Genomic DNA, 20795 nt, shown 5'->3' with positions numbered 1-20795 from the left:
ATTAAATGAATAAACAATATATGAAAACTATAACTGATTCATGTCAATGTATGGCAAAAACCACTACAATATTGTAAACTAATTAGCCTCCAATAATAAAAATAAATGGAAAAAAAATAAAATGAATCACCCACGGGTGGGGGGGGGAAGCTATCAGAAAACTAAGAATAGGAGATGACATCCTCACTCTAAAAAAAAAAAAAAAAAAACAACTATAATTAAAAAAATATTATTCTTTGTTCAAGAGAAATCCTTGAAACGTACATAACTTAATGCCACATTAGTAGAAATGGAACAATTCCATTTGGTATATTTCGTCAAACATAAAATCTCTTGCTGCAGGCTTTCTGATGATTCTGAAGCCACCTCCATGGATGATACTTCAGCAGCTGCTGCTGTTGCTAATAAGTCGCTTCAGTCGTGTCCGACTCTGTGTGACCCCATAGACGGCAGCCCACCAGGCTCCCTGGTCCCTGGGATTCTCCAGGCTAGGATGCTGGAGTGGTTTGCCATTTCCTTCTCTAGCAGCAGTATAATTTTTATATGGATCTGAGCAACTGTGAGATCAGGGGCAAAGGTGTAGCGAGTTCAGCCTTTAGCTGCAAGAATTGTGAAAGTGGCTCAGTCGTATCCCACACTTTGCGACCCCATGGACTGTATAGTCCATGCAATTCTCAGGGTCAGAATACTGGAGTGGGTAGCCTTACCCCTTCTCCAGGGGAGCTTCCCAACCCAGGGATCAAACCCAGGTCTCCCACATTGTAGGCAGATTCCTGACCAGCTGAGCCACAAGGGAAGCCGCAAGAATTGTACTACAGATTAAAATATTTTTTTCACAGGTTTTTTTATTTAACTTTCTCTTGTTTTTTGCTACAGTCTAGAATATAAGTAAGTCACCTAAAACACAGGAATAAAAGTTGGTGTAAGTTATAGAAAACTCACATCAGAACAAAGGCCTTATCTACCACCTTCCTGTTATGTCTTCCTTTCTAGTTCTTTCCCCTGTGCTTCTGTGGCACTTTTTTTTTTTCTTTTTTGGTTATCACCATACCTCCATGACTGCAAACTGGAAGAAGATAAATATGACCATCACTAAATCTCCCATTCCCAAAATGACACCCCATCCAGATGAGGTATTCTTCTATTGTGTAGTTCCTTTAAGTAACTTGAATATGGTCAACCAAACCAAACAGACTAAACATGCATAACAATATTCAGAAATGTATGCAAAGCAGCTCAGTCATAGAATATGCTAGAATATGTGCAGCAGCTAGCAAGATCAACCTGTCATACAACAATCTGACAAATCCAGAGTTGGCAGATGCAGAAATGCAAATAGGCCCTAAGTATATCTGCAAATTCCAGCCAAAGAACAGACTGAACTGTGTGTGGCTTACATGCACCTATGGGAAATGAGCAGTTTTAAGCAGAATATTTTTATGGGCTCACAACACTATTCTTCTTCATGGAGATCAAGAAAACAAACTAAATGATGACATGAAATTTATATTTAAATGTTTCATGTATGCTCATCTTTCCTGTACTTCTATTCCTGGGATCTCAATATTAAAAATTCAGATCCTATTAATCCTGATTATACCTACCAAAAATGAAGTGAGAATCTTATTAATAAAGAGGCATCAGGATACTCAATATTTTGTAATAATCTTAATGGAAAATAATATTTTAAAAGAATATATATTTATATACATGGGATTTTTGGTTCACGTAGTTTTTATTAAATTGTGAATTGATTTTAACATATATATTCATAAATGATTGAATCACATTGCAGTACATCTGAAATTAACACAATATTATAAATCAACTATATTTCAATTTAAAAAATAAGAGGCATCTGGAGCTAACTGGAAAAGTAGATTATTAAATATTTTGGATCTGCTATGGCCCAGTTCTAAGGTTAATGCCATAGTAGATTCAAAGGTGTATGAAATAAATTCTACAATGTTAGAGAACATGCAGTGTTATGAAGATAAGTAAATGAAAAGTAATATATTTCAAAAGTAGGATAAAATAAGTGGCAGAAGTATTTGTTGGCAACATATACTTTCAATGCAATTGAAATTCTAAAGTCTACTGAAGGGATAAGAGAAATATTGCTCAAAGACCTGGAAAATTGACTACTTTGTCTTCCATTCTGCATGTTCTGCTCTGTAAAACCTACTCCATCCCATGAATTAAACACTAGACCTCTACAGCTGATGATATTGCAAGGGTCTATCTCCAAACCTAGATGTACTCTTGGACCCAGACCTTCATTTCCAACTACTGGCTGGGCATTTCCATGTTAATGTCCCAAAGAGACATCATACTCAGTATACACAAAACCTCCCAGTTTTCCCAGCCCCAAACCATTCTCCTTTGTTTCTAGTTTAGTAAATAAACAAAACCACGTTCCTATGTTCTCAGGTTCAAAGTCTTGGACTCTTCCTCTGTCTTACTCTTATTCTTGATTGCTCCCTAATAAATGGTCCAAAGCTAAGCACAGCTTGAAATCCAATCTCCTTGCTACCATTGTGTAATGGTGCAAGGGTTACCTTCCTTCATATTTTTGTCTCTTTCTTAAGAAACAGTGCTCTCTATTCCTTACAGGCAGTATATAACCTAAACTTCTTGGCTAAATTTTAAACAATTGGCCCCTCCTTATAAGTCTGGCCATTTCTCTACTTTTTTTGCACCAACTGCAGTAGCCATTCTGGAACCTTACACGCTCCTGTCTTTATTCTATATTGACCCAATCAACCTGGAATGCCCTCCTCCCCATGAGGTCACCTGATGAAAAATTTCTACCCATCCTTCAAATGTCATACCATCGAGTGCTTTCCGTGACATCTCCCTGATAAAACAGCATTCTTACTCTCCCATCACCCTTACTCTGTTTTATTTTTCCTCATAACACATCACCTATTACATAGCTCTTTGTTCAGCGCCTGTATCCAGCCACAGAACTCTAAAGAGATGGTCAGATATGTATTTGGGTGCTCAGTAATATTTGTTGAACTAATGGAATTTAATCCTTCAGATGCCATTCAAATTCATCTTTTCTTCAAGAGACACAAGTAGGGTTTTTTCCTCTTAGGGAAAGATCACAGTCTATCTTACATCATCTATGTTGATATATATTGCAACCCCACTATGCTGAAGGCACTGTGGTTTACTAATTTTTTATCTCTTTTAGCTCCTAATGAACATCCATGAACTAAATTCAATGTGAATAGAAATCTTCAAACAATTAAAGCTTTCTCCAATATATAGAAATAGATTTATCTTCAGGATGGTATTACTAATGTAATAAAAAAATGAGGATGATTAAAACATGAAGCAATCTTCAGTTTGGGCATCTAAGAATTCCACAAAGTACTTCTTGACCCAGAGAAAACATGGGATATCTAGGTTTCTTCCTTATTTGGAATCATCACTTTTCAGATTTAATACCCTATATATTACTTTTATTTCCACTACACTAGCTGAGTCCGTTTTAAACTGATGGCAAACTCTTCTTCTGCCCTCTCATATAGATCCCCGTCCAGGCAACAGTGAATTTCAGTGATTAAAAGTCTCAAGGTAGCACCAAAAGTTTTTATAAGATTCCTTCAGGCTTTTAAGGAGCTAAACTGAATTTTTTGTTGTTGTTGTTGTTAGGCTAAACTATGTTTTCAGGGTCAGTGGTTTCCTCTCATGTTGATACTTTTATATTAGATTATAACTTGCTGAGTCCCTTTTATTTCATAGCCAAATGTTCATTTGGATTCTTTGTGGCTGGTACATAATGCTTCACTGAAAAAAGTGGAAGGTACAGACTGCATCCAGTAATCATTTGGACTGCTTAAACAGACAAATCTGTAACATAAGAAAAATTTATTTTTCAGATGACCAGAGTTCTTAAAAAAGCACAAGGCTTTGATTCTATGACGACACAAATGTTTTTATGTATATGCATTAATTTATTTATTCACACAACAAAAGTGTGAGTGCCAACTACATACAGAACACGATGGTAGACCAAAATGTAACAAAACACTGTCTGTAGTCCAAGAGAATATATCCTTCTATCATATGTTTTCTTTTTCACAAGCAAGTGAATTTCATATAAAATGTTTTAAGTCTTGATCTTCCTTTATTTAAGTCTAAACTAATAGAATCACAATTTTGAGAATATTAACAGATTATGGTTCAGAATTCTGATGCTAAGAGTTCCAGTATTAATAGAGGCCAATGTCATACAGGATTTGAGTGATTGTGAAAAGTCCCTTTGCCCAGTAACATTCTGTGATTCAATGAATATTGAACTCCCTAATATAGATGAAAGATGATTGCACAAATCTTTATGAAGTTATATAAAGAAACAGTATTATTTGGAGATGCCAGGCAAACATGGTAATGGTTTGGTATCTGACACATTCAAGAATATTGACATTTTTAACTTTGCTTTGTGAAAACACCTTTCAGGGTAAAAAGATTTAAAAATCCTTGAGTGTCTTCAGTGCTGTAAATCAAATAGCTCAACACTCTGGATAAATTACCTGTTGTTCAAACTGTCTAGGCCAGTTCTCCAAGTTGCATTTATAATGATAAATTGAATTCCTCTAAATCAAAAATCAATTTCATACTCAAAGTTATACCTCAGTTTAAAAAATAAAAATATTTCATTTAAAATATATTTTATAAAATTTTATTAAGCCAACTGATATTCAATCAAATATATTTTAATTTTAATAGCTTACTAAAGCAATTGAATATTGCTGATATTTGTTATGATTTTTAATGAAATAAGGACAAAGCATTTGGCATTAAATATAACAAATATTTCTACATATTTAGACACAGTATTTCTTTAAGGTATAAACTACTTAAGCCTAAACCTCAAGATAAAGTCTGCAAACATTTTCCATCAGTAATCAAATATTCTTGGTGCAAAAAACTCTGTCACTATAATTACCCTTAAGAGAGTGCCTACTTTGGCCACCTGATTCGAAGAGCTGACCCATTGGAAAAGACCTTGATGCTGGGAAAGCCTGAGGGCAGGATGAGGAGGGGCCGACAGAGGATGAGATGGTTGGATGGCATCCCCGACTCAATGGACATGAGTTTGAGCAAACTCCGGGAGATGGTGAAGGACAGGGAAGCCTGGCGTGCTGCAGTCCATGGGGTCACAAAGGGTCAGACACGACTTAGCGACTGAAGAATGCAGCAAGGGAGAACATACCTTTGGCAACCCCGTCGTTCCAGATGTGTAAAGGATATACAGTGGATGTTCAGAAAGAACAGGAACACAGTCATGGGACTGTGCTTTTGCCATCTCTTCATCCCAATCAAGGTAACAACCTGGAGCCAAAGGAACCATTTCCTACAAAACAAAAACATAGGAATATGCACTGAACAAAAGAGATTACGCTGGAGAGTAACTAAATCTATATCAGTCTGAGTGTCTGACTGAAATCTAGGCCTAGACAGCTAAATATCAGACCTATAACTCAATATCTCAGGGCCTTGAGTTAAGATAAATGTTCATAAGAAATTCAACAGTTTGATGTTGACTTCAACTGAACATATCGCAGAAAATGTTTTATTTAAACCTAGAGATATATTTAAGAAATTAAATGTGATGCGGGCATGATTTCATCAACCGTAAGAGCTTAACTAACAGAGGTTCATGTTTCTACAATTGTATATACACTATCAACTTTAAAAACTAACTTCTATCATAATCTACTTCTTTTTACTTTGGAACTACTGTCTTCACAATGAAATCCCAACTAACCCACTAAAGTTTCTCTTTACACAAGGGCCAGTTAAGGGTAATACTGTGGCCATTTTTCCAAATGGGAGAGTACTAAATCACTTTCAGGGGAGGAGGGGTAATCTACTTTCACTTTTTTAAGAACAAAAATCAGTTCTGAAATTAATGAGAGTATGAGACATGTATAAAATGCTACCCAAGTTTTTCTCCATCAACGATAGTGACTAATATGGTAGAAATGCTTGTATTCTTTTTTGTTCCTAGAACCAAGCTCTGTGTTATAAACTCTATGATAATTGAACCATGAATTGGACAGACACATCTTAAGTTAGACAGGTTTCTTCAAAAAGTGCCAGTGAAACAAGCCAGGGAAGAAGAAGAAAGTGGCTTACGGAAAAATTACTGTAGCCGAGAGTTATTAGAGTTATGATCCAGTACGTGTCTAGTTATTTTCTGAAATGTTGACTGATCTCAAGATGACAAAACAGGAAATTTACAGTTGGTGAACCTGTTGGTAAAGGCACAAGGCAAGACTACACACTCCTCACGGAAAATAAGTTCACCACCTAGAGAGCGTGTAACCATTACATTTCATCCAGGTAATCCCTCAGCTAAATTCAGAGACACTGACAGATTGTTAAAAGCCAGGTCATTTCCTTTTCTCTGGTTCCTTAATTTACTGATTGGGTTGTAAGAAAAGGTCATATATTTAAATGGATACAATTACAAATTGATACTTCAATATATTAATAGTAGCACAAATATAATGCCTATATAGCACATTGATAGACAATAATCTGAATGGACCTTCAAGAAGGGGAAGTTTTAGGCCCAGCCTCACCGTGGATATGTCCTGGAGGCACCATTTAGATAAATAAATATAATTAACTGTGATCAAACTGTATATTTCCATTTCCATTTGTTTTTATGCATTGATAAACACAACTCATCTCAAATTATCAAGCCTAGGGCATCACAGTTACAAACCTATAAAAAAAATCATCACACTGCGTAATAAAAAAATGTCAATTGAGTAATCACAAAAATAACTGCAGTTCAAACGAAATGAGGATTTGAATGAAGGGTTATTCTTCAGGCTAAGAAATGCAGGCATGTTTAAAGAAGATCTAATGAGAGGAAGACAGGGGAAAAATCAACATTAGCCATTTCATACATGCATTTACTTCTATAGACATATCCTTCCTAGTTGTTATCACTCTTAAAAGGCAGTCCTGGGGCAGCACAGCAGGTGACTGATGTGACCTGCCAATTGAGCCCTCACGGCCTCCCTGAGGCTTAGGAGTGGCAGCCAGGTTTTTATCTCCTCTGGCAAAAAAGCAGTCCTAGTTATGAGATGCATCACTGAGCCTCATAATTTGTATCTTTTCTAAACTCAAAGCAAAGCCAATCCACTGGGCTTAATTACTGCCTCAACAGAAGGTCAGATATGAAGGACAAGAAACATCCAACTAAAATAAAGGAAAGTCAAAACAGAGGAAAGGTCTCAGGAAAAATAAGGAGAGGGAGAAAGCGAGCTAGTTATCAGAGGGGGGGAAATGACAGTGGATCTCTACCTATTAAGAGGAAAGAGAAGGCTATCACCTTTTAAAATCAAATGTACATGAATTTAATGTTAATACTTTATTTAAAAGGCAGAGATGGTCAGACTAGATGAAAAAAATTAAGATCCCAAAATGTTATCTATGAGTTTTTTTTTTTTAAATACAAACACATTACTGATAAAAAGAAAGACATCATGCAGAGAAAGTTACATCATGCAACTGAAAGTACAAGATTAAACAGTTATATAACAAAGCAGATTTTGATAAAATACCAAATGATAAAGAAAATGAACAACTAGAACTCTCATAATTTTCTGCTAGAATAGTAAAATGATTATGTCCACTATGTAAAATTGTGTCAAAGTTCTTAGTAAAGTCAAATATACATCTACTATATGAATCAGCAATACTACCTCTAGATATTTACATAAGAGAAATGGAAACACATGATCCACACACAGACCTGATTAAGAATGTTCATAGCAACTTTAGTCATAATAGCTCCAAAGTGGAAATAACCCAAATTTCCATAAATAAAAGGATATAAAAACAATTTTTTATATATTCATGCTATGAAATACTACTCAACGGTAAAAAACAATGAACTATTAGTACATGACACACAAGAAATGCATCTTAAGAACATTATATTGAACAAAAGAAGGGAGACATAAAAGTGTATGCATGGTATGATTTGATCTATTTGAAGCTTGGGAATGAACACCAACAACAAAAAATCTATTACAGTACAAATCAGAAAGCATGTGCCTCTAGGAATGGGGAATTGTTGACTGGAAAAAGGAAGAAATATGGAAAAATTCTCTATCTTGATTTGGATGGAGTTATACAGGTGCATGCAATTTTGAAAATGCATCAAAATGTACTCTTATGATCTGTCCATCTTAATGTATTAAATTATATCTCAAAAATTAAAATAATAATAATTTGAGTGCCTATAGTATGCATAATATTGTATTAAGATGTGAATGTCAAAGAGATGTATGCAAATATTAATAATAAAAAAGGTAAAAGATGATATTTGCTTGAGAAAAATCTGATTGGAAACATATCCATATCCACAGCATTTACAAAGCAAAAGAAAACAGCTCATCGGTTAAAAGTCATTAAACTGAGTTTAAATCTTGGCTCTACCACTTACTGGCTGTGACTTTGTGGTGTGACCTGACAATGACCCAGTTTTTTCATCTGTAAAACGGGGCCAGTAATAACATCTACTTTACTGGTTTGTAAGAATGTAAGAATTGAATAAAGAACATCTGAAAGTACTTTGGGCCTAGCCTTAAGCTCTTTGTAAATTCTACATGAATTCATACATGTGTGAATAGCATACACACACATTGAACACTTGTGTGTGTTCCTACCCTTCCCCTGAATTTGGCAATAAGGAGTTCATGATCTGAGCCACAGTCAGCTCCCGGTCTTGTTTTTGCTGACTGTATAGAGCTTCTCCATCTTTGGCTGCAAAGAATATAATCAATCTGATTTCGGTATTGACCATCTGGTGATGTCCACGTATAGAGTCTTCTCTTGTGTTGTTGGAAGAGGGTGTTTGCTATGACCAGTGTGTTCTCTTGGCAAAACTCTATTAGCCTTTGCTCTGCTTCATTCTGTACTCCAAGGCCAAATTTGCCTGTTACTCCAGGTGATTCCTGACTTCCTACTTCTGCATTCCAGTCCCCTATAATGAAAAGGAAATCTTTTTCGGGTGTTAGTTCTAAAAGGTCTTGTAGGTCTTCATAGAACCATTCAACTTCAGCTTCTTCAGCATTACTGGTTGGGGCATAGGCTTGGATTACCATGATATTGAATGGTTTGCCTTGGAAGCGAACAGAGATCATTCTGTCATGTTTGAGATTGCATCCAAGTACTGCATTTCAGACTCCTTTGTTGACCATGATGGCTACTCCATTTCTTCTAAGGGATTCCTGCCCACAGTAGTAGATATAATGGTCATCTGAGTTAAATTCACCCATTCCAGTCCATCTTAGTTCATTGATTCCTAGAATGTCAACATTCACTCTTGCCATCTCCTGTCTGACCACTTCCAATTTGCCTTGATTCATGGACCTAACATTCCAGGTTCCTATGCAATATTGCTCTTTTACCATTACAAGCTGGAATCAAGATTGCCAGGAGAAATATCAATAACCTCAGATATGCAGACGACACCACCCTTATGGTAGAAAGTGAAGAGGAACTAAAAAGCCTCTTGATGAAAGTGACGGAGGAGAGTGAAAAAGTTGGCTTAAAGCTCAACATTCAGAAAACTAAGATCATGGCATCTGGTCCCATCACTTCATGGGAAATAGATGAGGAAACAGTGGAAACAGTTTCAGACTTCATTTTTTAGGCTCTAAAATCACTGCAGATGGTGATTGCAGCCATGAAATTAAAAGACAGTTACTCTTTGGAAGGGAAGTTATGACCAACCTGGATAGCATATTAAAAAGCAGAGACATTACTTTGGCAACAAAGGTCCGTCTAGTCAAGGCTATGGTTTTTCCAGTGGTCATGTATGGATGTGAGAGTTGGACTGTGAAGAAAGCTGAGTGCAGAAGAATTGATGTTTTTGAACTGTAGTGTTGGAGAAGACTCTTGAGAGTCCCTTGGACTGCAAGGAGATCCAGCCAGTCCATCCTAAAGGAGATCAGTCCTGGGTGTTCATTGGAAGGACTGATGTTGAAGCTGAAACTCCAATACTTTGGCCACCTCATGCAAAGAGCTGACTCATCGGAAAAGACCCTGATGCTGGGAGGGATTGGGGGCAGGCGGAGAAGGGGACGACAGAGGATGAGATGGCTGGATGGCATCACCGACTCGATGGACATGGGTTTGTGTGGATTCCAGGAGTTGGTGATGGACAGGGAGGCCTGGTGTGCTGCAGTTCATGGGGTCACAAAGAGTCGGACATGACTGAGCAACTGAACTGACTGAACTGAACCCTTCCCCTGAGCTTTTCTTACTCAAAGCCTTCTGTATTACTGACTTTACATTCCTTGACTCAACAGCAACAAGCCTTTTTTAAAAACATGCTGGAGGTCATCTGAAAGAAATTTATAATTCTTCTTCAAGACACTGAAAATATTAAAATCCCTGAGTGCAGCCTTTCATGAAGAACCACAGACTACTCAAACTACACTGGAGTGAAAAGTGGTAATGGGACTTCCTAGGTGGTAATCAAACTGAGAGAGCTCTAATGCTCTCCGTTCCTATATCTTGTCATTTAAGCATTTTTCCACAGATAACCTCTCAAGAGTTCTACAAATTATACGTGATTCCTTGCACACTTGCAATTTTCCTTCTGTAAAAAATTTTAATCTGCTAGAAACCCCAGTGAGTCTAACTATAAATAGCTGGAGACCTAGCTAGGGATGCGGAAGTAAGCTGATTATTTGGGCAAATTTACTAGGAAAAGCATTGTAAAACACAGTCATTTATGTATTATACTGCTTTTTCTTCCTTCATGGATCACAGATAATTTATCTGTTTAGAATATTCATATTTTGTTTTCCTGAACATAGTCTTTATATCCAGACCAATAACTTTTTCTAAAGTTTTTAAAAGACATTTTAAAAAGAAATTAATCATACCTCACCACAAGACTAGGTAGCTGAGAGATTAAGCATACTGTCAGAATGCATGCATTCAGATCATGACCCTGATGCTAGCTAGACAAGTTACTTTATCTCTCTTTTCCTTGGATTCCTCTTCTTTAAAACAGGAATAATGCCAAGCTCATAAAGTTATCAGGAAATTAAAAAAAAATTATCCATGAATGAAGTGTCTTAAAAATTATATGGTAAGCTGTCAGTAAATGTTTCTAGTACAGTTGAGCCTTGAACAATACAGGTTTGAAAAGCAAGGGTCCACTTACATGTAGATATTTTTCAGTAAATATATTGAAAAAACTTTTGAAGATTTATAGCAATTTGAAAAACTCTCAAATGAACCATACTACTTAGAAATATTGAAAAATTTAAGAAAAAGTTATGTCATGAATGCATAAGTGGAGATACTAGTTTGTCTTTATATAGTCATAAAGTAAGTGATATTTAATATAAAATTAATAATGTGGTAGTATTATTAAAAAACAGTTCCTACTGTTTCCCAACTTAGAATTACATTACTGTATAGTATATTTCTTTCTCTGGTACTTAGAGAAACTGGGCATCAGTCTATCATCACAGGGAACTGATTTTTTTTTAATTTAACAATGTTTCCAATGAATATGACTATAAGGCCATGCCATATGCCATAAAAACTGTATATTTCATTCATTAGTGTATAGGCCAGGCTATCATGAAACAATTGTATTGTTGCTTCTTTGCTGTGAATGCATGAATCATGACATCCATAACTAAATATGAATTTCTTTTTCACATTATCTTTTCATTTTTGATGTCTAGTGTTATAATATATAGTACATCTGTGGTGTTTTATGTCATATAAGACAATATTGATGCAGGTACTGATGGACAGTTCTTCTTATAAACAGACATAAACTTACAATATGGATAAATATAATTCAGATAAATACAGTTCTTTTCTCTAGCCTACTTTATTGTAAGAATATAGCATATAATACATATAACATACAAAATGTGCTAATAGATTGGTTATTTTATTGGTAAGGCTTCCAGTCAACAACAGTTAAATTCATGGGAGAGTCAAAAGTTACAAGCAGACTTTCAACTGTCTGGGGGCTGGGGTCCTTAAACCCTGCATTGGGTTAACTATATTATTATTATAGCTATAGTGTAAATCAATAAAGGACACCACAATAGACTATTCATTGGATCCAACTCATTAATATTACAGATATTTCTATGTTTCAATCTTTTTGTTTTAAATTAGTTTTTTTATAAAGACAGAAAATGTCACTCTTTTTTGCCCCGAATAGTGACATTCATAAAGGATACTTAAGAGTTTATAAATCAAGTGCTCCTGTCAAATAGTCAACAAGAATCATCCTTAGCACACCACCATAGCAAGAACCAAATTCAAAATTCAGATTACCGTATTTGGACGATTATAGATGAGAACTTTATCTGGCTTGTGTTGTCCTATTCTCAGCGCTTCTTCTACAAGTGGTATGTACTCCACCTTCCTTCCGGGTTCAATGCCAAATGATGCTGTAACAACCAGCTTGGGCTACAATGAAGAACAAATAAATGACAAAGCTGAACCGTCCTAGTTAAGGCAATCACAATATTTCAGGTATAGGCTGACAAACATTTCTTTAGAAATGATTCTGTTCTCTCATGTATAAATGGCCTGAAAACCAACCAACTATTTTTAAACATTATGGCCCTAGCCACTTCCACATAAATCTCACTTACCTGTTCAGAATTCCACCTTCAAAGATGCTTTAGGCTAACAAACAGGAGCTGTTAAAAAAAAAATACTTTCCAAAGAATTCATTAAGCCAGGCAGATGTAAATCTGCCATGAACCAGTGAAGTGGAATCTTAGAGTCCCCTCACTTGCATACGCCCACATAACATCTGGTTGTTACTGAAGTTGTAGTATTTCTTAGAGGGGTGAGACCAGCCTGACTGCTATCAATAAGCATTTCTAAGGTTTTTCATGTAAGCGTCTCTGCTTAAACACCTAAAGTGACCGCGAAGGAAGAGACTGGAATCGCTAATACTTATTCTATGATTCTTTCTCATTTCAAATATTATTTCTCATTTTCACGAAATATTATATTGTAAATGTGTCATATGTTTCTTAAAAGGGCCCTCAAATGATTTAAATTTCAAGTCCCACCAAGTCTTGTGTCTGCTCTTGTCATTAAGACACACTTGGCACTTTCTTTGCCCGACAATTGGCTAGTCATCCTTCAAGATATGCACAGGTGTAGCCGAGAGATTTCGGTCAGTCTTCCTCCTTGGTAGGTTCTGAGCAGGCCTCAGACATCCGTCTAGAGTCAAGGTGCTCCTCCATGCCCACCTCTGCACAGGAAGCTCGCCACGGACAAATCTGGGCCCCAGCACCCCCCTGTCTCCTACGCCTGGTGCAATCCTTGTCATAACATAAGGTCTCAACAAAATACTTGTGGCAAGGAACCAAAATTCTCAGTAATTTACAAAACAAATATGTCTTTGTTCTTTTAAGTACACTGCTTCTTCACAGAGAAATCCAAAGCAAAGGAGACAGATAAATTATTCAGGAGACAGAAAAATCAATCCCAGAAGGTACATCTATTCCTGAATTTTGATTTCTGGTTACAATGTTTCCTCTAGGGAAGGTTTATATTATGCCAAATATATGCATATATAGCACTTTCTAGTTTTCAATATCATTTAATATTCACAGAACTGAGGTCCAGTGCTGGTGGCAGAGTGAGCCCCAGCTTATAAATGGTGGAATCAGAAAGAGGGCTAGTTCTGACTGATTTCAAAATGTTCCTCTTTCCACTATTTCAAGCTGCCTTTTAAAAGCAAAAAAAAAAAAAAAAAAAGGAAAGCAATGAAAAAGTAAATCATGCATCCTTTTATTATATGTTTAAAGGTCAGATATTTGAATATAATTCACATATTAATGTCTGTAATATGTACAAAAATAACTTTAGATAACACCCCCTATGATTAGAATTCTGATTATTGAAAGTTACACATCAAATTAAAAACATGTATAGAATATATCAAAGGTTGAATAAATTAATAAAGTCAAGATTAGACTCTTCCTCTAGAAAATCATTCTTTTTGCATTTTTATTAACAGCCTTTTATTCAGGTTTTATTCCATCTCAGTCAGAATACATTCTTCCCATCTTCATCTATTAAAATAAAACTTTTTTCAAGCTATTTAGATGAAAATCATGACATCAAAATCATTCCTGGTTTCAAATATTAACTATATTCAAATATCTCAGGTATGTATTGCTGTCTCCATCTTCTCATCATTAATTTGACGTGCTCAAAAGTCTTGTCTGTAAGAACACACACTTATTGCCTAAACTTCTTAACAAGACTAGGGTGCATGTGTGTGTATGTGCGTGTGTGTGTGTATGTGTGTGTTATTATGAATGAAAAATGCCAGTAATGCGGCATAAGTTTTATAAATTCTTATGACATGTGTGTATATATATTTTTCCCCATGTCATATAAAAGCCTTTTCTAAAAAACAGTGCATCTCATGTGTTAGCTGCCCAACTGTATCTGACTTTTTTGATCCCATGATCTGTAACCTGCCAGGCTCCTCTGTCCATGGAATTCTCCAGGCAAGAATACTGGAGAGGGTAGCCATTCTTTTCTCCAGGAGATCTTTCCAACCCAAATGCCCAAAAGCTGTTCAAGACTTTCTGTAGCTAAAAAACTAGAGAAGTCTCCAACTGCCCATTGATTTGCAGTTGGAAATTTGCAGTTGGAAATTTGACACATTTCCCCCTAGACTTCCTTTCAAAGGACTAACTCAACATGTTTCTAAAAGGAGAGAGGAAAAAAAAAAAAAAAAATCCAGCCAATTTGTGTGCAAACCAGCTTCCTAGTTCTAATAACTGACCTATTACCAGATGAAATCACATGTGTAAAACCTCACTCCCTCAGCAGTAGCACTCAGGGGACCCTCAGTGTATATTAGTTCCCTTTTTGTTAAGAATGTCTCATCCTGCGCTTGTAAAACTCTCCAGATCAATCATCTCCTACTCCCATAATGGCAGTCCTTCTTTAACCCTCCCACTGCTATTCCTCTCCTGTACGTCGCTCACTGGCCAATGATTCACAAAGAGACCATCGACCAAAGGTTCCCATTCCAGCCTTTCTCCTACTCACACCAAATTGCAAGGCTTGCCTCCTCTTAACATTGCTCAAAACACGACAGTCACCTGCTCAAAAACTTGGTTGGTCAGCATCTACAGGATGCAACTCAGACAAAAACTGCCTTTACAAGCTCACCTTCTCTTCCTCTTCAATCACATGGATCTATCTTCTGTCCTTCAAAAGGATTTTACCCTTTCCTGCCTCTAGTACTAGCCTCTTATTCTTTTTCTCACCTTTTGGATCTGACTATATCATTCTTTTCAACTAGCTGAATCATAACCAAGATATTATATAACTCAAATCTCACCTCTTTCGGGAAGCCCTCTTCAGCCACCCCAACAAAGAGATATCATTCCTGTCTCTCAATTACAGGTCTGCAAACTATGATTCAGAGCCCAATCCTGCCCAAATAACATTCTGTAAAGCGTTGTTGGGACACTGCATGCCCTTTGCTTCTGTGGGGCTTAAGTGCTACAACAACACAGCTTTATAGTTTCAACAGAAGCTCACATGTGACCCACAATGCCTAAAATATTTACTACCCAGTAACTTATAGAAAAAAGTGTGCTAATCCCTGCTCTAAATTCATAGAATAATAACAGCTAACCTTTTTTTTAATGGGTACTATATGCCAGACACCATGTTAAGTGTTTTAAATTCAATATCTCAATGATCTGTCACAACAGCCTTTCAAGTTTGTGATGTCAGTACACCATCTAAATGTATAACTTTGCCCATCCCTGACCCTCCCTCTTAACCACTGTGCTATATACCACCATTCGTGGAAATGTATAGGTTATAAAAGTAGTCATGGGCCCCTAGTTCTCCATGTGATAAGTATCATTTATTAACCAGTTCCAAGGAGAGTACCAGACATAGAGTGGAAGCTTAATGAATATATGCTGAATGAGTATATTAGTTATTATTTTTCTTAAATGTCTTATACATCCAAATGTAAATGGCAAATTAACTTGAAAGACTTGCACCTTATATGTTATACTCTTCACAGTATTTAGAATGATATCTTTCACATAGGACTGACTCAAAAATAAAATTTTGGTTAATAGTGTATGCCAAATAAAAAGTCAGCTTTATCTCATTTGATAAGAGGGTCTAGTAAACACAATCACTCTTGCATGGTTCGTTTGCAGATAAACACAGCTGGACCATATGTGGTTAGTGCTTGATTTCCCCAGGTAAAACACTTACCTTCGCATGATCAATGCGAGTGCTTAGTTCTTTGGATGCAAATCCCCCAAATATGAGACTGTGGATGGCGCCTATCCTGGCACACGCGAGCATGGCATACATCGCCTGTGGGATCATGGGCATGTAGATAACCACGGTGTCACCCTTCTTGACACCATGTTTGACCAAAACGCCAGCCAGCTTAGAGACCTGTAACGACATCATCAGATCAGCAAAGTGTCCTCTGTATTAATTCACTAAACTTGTAAGTTATAGGAGCAACCCTAGAAGACACTCACCCCATTGGTAGTGGATTATAGAAGCCTGAGTAATACATATTGATGATGATGATAAGAGTTTAGATGGTGACAATAACAACAGACATTTGGACTATTGTAATAGACGACAGGGCTTCCCTGATAGTTCATTTGGTAAAGAATCTGCCTGCCATGCATGAGACTCCAGTTCGATTCCTGGGTTGGGAAGATACGCTGGAGAAGGGATAGGCTACCCACTCCAGTATTCTTCGGCTTCCCTTGTGGCTCAGCTGGTAAAGAATCTGCCTGTAATGCGGGAGACCTGGGTTCAATCCTTGGGTTGGGATGAACCCCTGTAGAAGGGAAAGGCTACCCACTCCAGTATTCTGGCCTGGAGAATTCCATGGACTGTATAGTCAATGGGGTCACAAAGACTCGGACACGACTGAGCGACTTTCACTTCACTTCACTTGACTACAAGCTGATTTACTATTATTATGCCATGTGAATTTCATGTCTTAAATTTGCTTAATTATTCATTCAACAATATTTTTACTGAACAACTATTATATGCTGCTGTGTTCAAGGTTGGGAAAACAACACCAAAAAACAAAGACACAGGCTTTTCCCTGTGGAGCTTGTCTGTTAAAGGGTGATCTGTCAAGTGAACAGATAAATAAACCAGTCTCAAATTCAGATAGGAATTGAAGGAAACAAGCATGGATTAACAGGGAAAACATATCCTCAAACATTTATTAGGTAAATAAGACAGATTCTATTATTATTATTATTCCTATTTTAAAGAAAAGGTAACTGACACTCAGAAATAATAGATAACTTTAGGTGTAACCAGAATCCATTACAGGCCTTTTGACCTCATATTCTTGGTTCTTTCTGTTGCCCTAAAAGCAAGTGTATTTTTTCTTTGCAGTTTTTAATACTAATTATCTATACAAAGTGACTGCCCTCTATATTAAGAGCATACACCCAAACTTTTTTTACTTCTAACATGCATTTAGGAACCAAACAAAGAAATATTTCTTTCATCTTAACATGTATTTCTAGTAATAAAGACAAAAATGGGTTTTTCCTGGTGGCTCAGCTGGTAAAGAGCCCATCTGCCAATGCAGGAGACACAAAGAGACACAGGTTCGATCCCTGGGTAGGGGAGATCCCCTGGAAAAGAAAATGGCAACCTGCTCCAGTATTCTTGCCTGGAAAATTCCATGGACAGAGGTGGCTGGCAGGCTAAAGTCCACTAGGTTGCAAAGAGTTGGACACGACTGAGCACGCAGGCAAATCCAAGTCCAAAGACAACATAGATCATAAGCTTACACATGATATAGTTTGTTGCAAGAAACCTTTCCATTACAGAAGACTGCGGGAAGTATGCACAGATTTAAGTGAACAAGAACTTCAACATTCTTTCATCTAAAAAATACATACTGAGTTCCCATACATCACACACATTGTTTTCTGATACAGCAGGAAACAAACAAGACAAAGATCTCTACCCCCAGAGTACTTACGTTTGCTTTAACAGAGGATATAAAATAAACATAATAATCATATATTACGTTAAAAGGTACTGAGTGGTATTTGATGGGGGGAGTAGAGCAAACCAGAGGGGATTGGGATACAGGCGGTATAATTCTCAATGGGACAATCAGGACAGACCTAAGAAAGTGACACTGGAGCAATGACAAGTAGGTCAAAAGTGGCCATCTGTGAGGAAACTATTTCAGGCAGACAGGACACCTGAACGGTGGTGTAAGAGGGATCTTATGTGATGTGATTGTGGAACAAGGAGACCGGGGGAGCTGAAGCAGAAAGAACAAATGAGAAAGCAGTCACATATCAGGTCAGAGAACTGAAGGAGTGGTAGGGATCCGTTGGGCAATAGAGGGACTATGCTTGCCTTTAAATGTGACGTTTAAAAGAGTGAAAAGAGAAGGCCTAGGAGAAGGAATTAGGCCACACCGCTATTAGCGGTTCCTTTCATTTCACTCTGCCTCTCCTACTTTTTGAACAAGTTCAAAGGATTCTGAATCCTGATCATTCTTCCTTTTTCCCTCTATTCACTTCCTCTGTGCAGATGGCAAAAGATGTGGTCAAGGTTAAGGGCTCTGGGGAAATACAGAAAGTAACAAACAGCTATCTCAGTGTTTCATCCTGCCCTGTATCGCAAACTCTACTTTTGTGCTATTTTTTAAAAACCCCAAGTTGCCCAGTAGGAAGTTATAAGAAAAATAAATCAAAGTAACATCAATCATGAACTTAAATTCCTAAAGGAGTTCAAGAACCAAGATAACACCGAAAGTTACATCCAAACATCTCCCTGTAAACCTGCAGAAAGTGGCCACGCTCTGGGATTGCATTACTGGGTGTTCCATTTAAGGTGCAGTACTGGGAGAGACCAACGAGAAGAGTCTGTCCTATTCACAGCTACAGTCTTGGCATCTTAAACAGTGTTGAATAAAAAGAATTTTCAACCAAAACCCATCCAGCAGTGATTCAGTAACTTTAAAATCCAGTCTCACTTCACAACATTGCTGGAAGATGTCTAAAATTTTTCTGTCCTCTTAAAGAAATGAAAATCAATAAATTAAGCTCTTTTCTTAAAAAAAGAAAAGAAAAGAAAAGATCTCACAATGGCTAAATGTAGCCCCAAGATGTTATTTAAGGTGATGTCATGTCACACCTAAAAAAGACAAAGAGCCAACATACTAAAATCAGAAGATTTCAGATGCAAAATCAGATTTCCAGGTTCTCTTAAAAAACTGGAAGGTCTAGTCACAGTGGCTGTGTTCTTGAACGACAACAATCAACTGCACCCAAAGATCAGCTGCTGGGTTGGCCATGAACTTGCCATTCCCCAGGGCAATTCATAACAGAGCTTGCATTGTTCTTTCCTTCTCAGTTTAAAATATATTCTTCTACACCCTGTTTATTTCGTCATGTGCTTACACCACAGTTCCATAATTAAAGAGACGTGAGCTCTGTTGTTGCTAATCACTCAGGCATGTCTGATGCTTTGCGACTCTCGGCCACTGTAGCTTGCCGGGCTCCTCCATCCACGGGATTTCCTAGGCAAGAATACTGGAGTGGGTTGTCGTTTCCTTCTCCAGGGCATCTTCCCCAACCTAGGAATTGAACCCACGTATCCTGCAGTGGCAGGCGGATTCTTTACCACTGAGTCACCAGAGAAGCCCACAGAGATGTGATGTACACGGTTGACTGATTTTTCTCCCATCCGTTTCTCCCATATATACTACCAGCCGGGTTCCTGCAGGCATCTGGGCTGTTAACCACGGCCCTGGGACCATCTTGTCAAATTAAGCTGCACTATGTCTGTATCACCACTAGATGGTGCACATTTGGCCTTGTTAACCTCCTTCCCTCCAGGCAGCGACTCCTCAATGTTTAGATGCTATACTAACCACACTTGAGTTGCTATGAAGACACACATTTTATATGTTAATAGAGAAAATACCTTTTTTTTTAGTACTTTTTGGGGCTAAATGTTACTCCAGCAAAATTTTCCACCATTACTTGTAAATTATAAAATAAATATAATTAATATATTTTTATAAATATGAAAATGAATGGGGAAATAGGTTTCAAGACTTCTAATAAACACACTCATGAAAAACAAAATACTAGGTCACAGAAAAAATGAGATTTACAGTATGAAAGCATTTGAGAATGTTTCATTAAAAAATATTCCCACAACACAAATATAAACATTAGTCAAAACTGATCAAAGATTATGTTCCACAGAGTAAATTAGCACTTGCTTCACAAACTGCCAGTGTGTCCATCTAAAGAAAATCATTGTTTGTACGACAAAGATAGCATTGGTGTCCAAATTATAGTGAAAAGATAACAATCAGAGGCAACCTCAGGGCCATGTCAAAGAAAATTATATGAAAGAGAAGACGAGAGAAAGCATCTCTCTAAACAGCAATGATGTTACTCTGCAAACGCAGCTTGAATCAATATCAGAAAATGTAAATAGCTTAAAAATCAATTTTAGGGGCTTCCCTGGTGGCTCAGTGGTAAAGAATCTGCCTGCCAATACAGGAGACATGGGTTCGACCCTGATCTGGGAAGATCCAACATGCTACAGAGCAACTAAGCCCGAGCACCAAAACTACTGATTCTGTGCTCAAGAGCCCGGGGGCTGCAACTACTGAAGCCCGTGTGCCCTAGAGCCTGTGATCTGCAACAAGAAGCCACTGCAAG

General features: G+C 37.2%; 1 protein-coding gene across 1 annotated transcript in view; it reads right to left on the bottom strand.

Annotated features, from left to right (window-relative positions):
• Positions 1–20795, bottom strand: part of ACSS3 (acyl-CoA synthetase short chain family member 3) — a 166167-nt gene that overhangs the window by 94215 nt on the left and 51157 nt on the right. The window contains exons 3-5 of the mRNA XM_061125269.1: positions 16315–16503; positions 12361–12495; positions 5228–5368 (exon numbers count right to left, since the gene is read on the bottom strand). Of these exons, the coding sequence (XP_060981252.1) occupies positions 5228–5368; positions 12361–12495; positions 16315–16503 (465 nt within the window). The remainder of the gene's footprint in view (positions 1–5227; positions 5369–12360; positions 12496–16314; positions 16504–20795) is intronic.

The sequence above is a fragment of the Dama dama genome, chromosome 3, assembly GCF_033118175.1.
Source record: "Dama dama isolate Ldn47 chromosome 3, ASM3311817v1, whole genome shotgun sequence".
Taxonomy (NCBI): Eukaryota; Metazoa; Chordata; class Mammalia; order Artiodactyla; family Cervidae; genus Dama; species Dama dama.
Note: the sequence above shows the minus strand (reverse complement) of the source record. Positions and strands in the feature narration are given on the sequence as shown.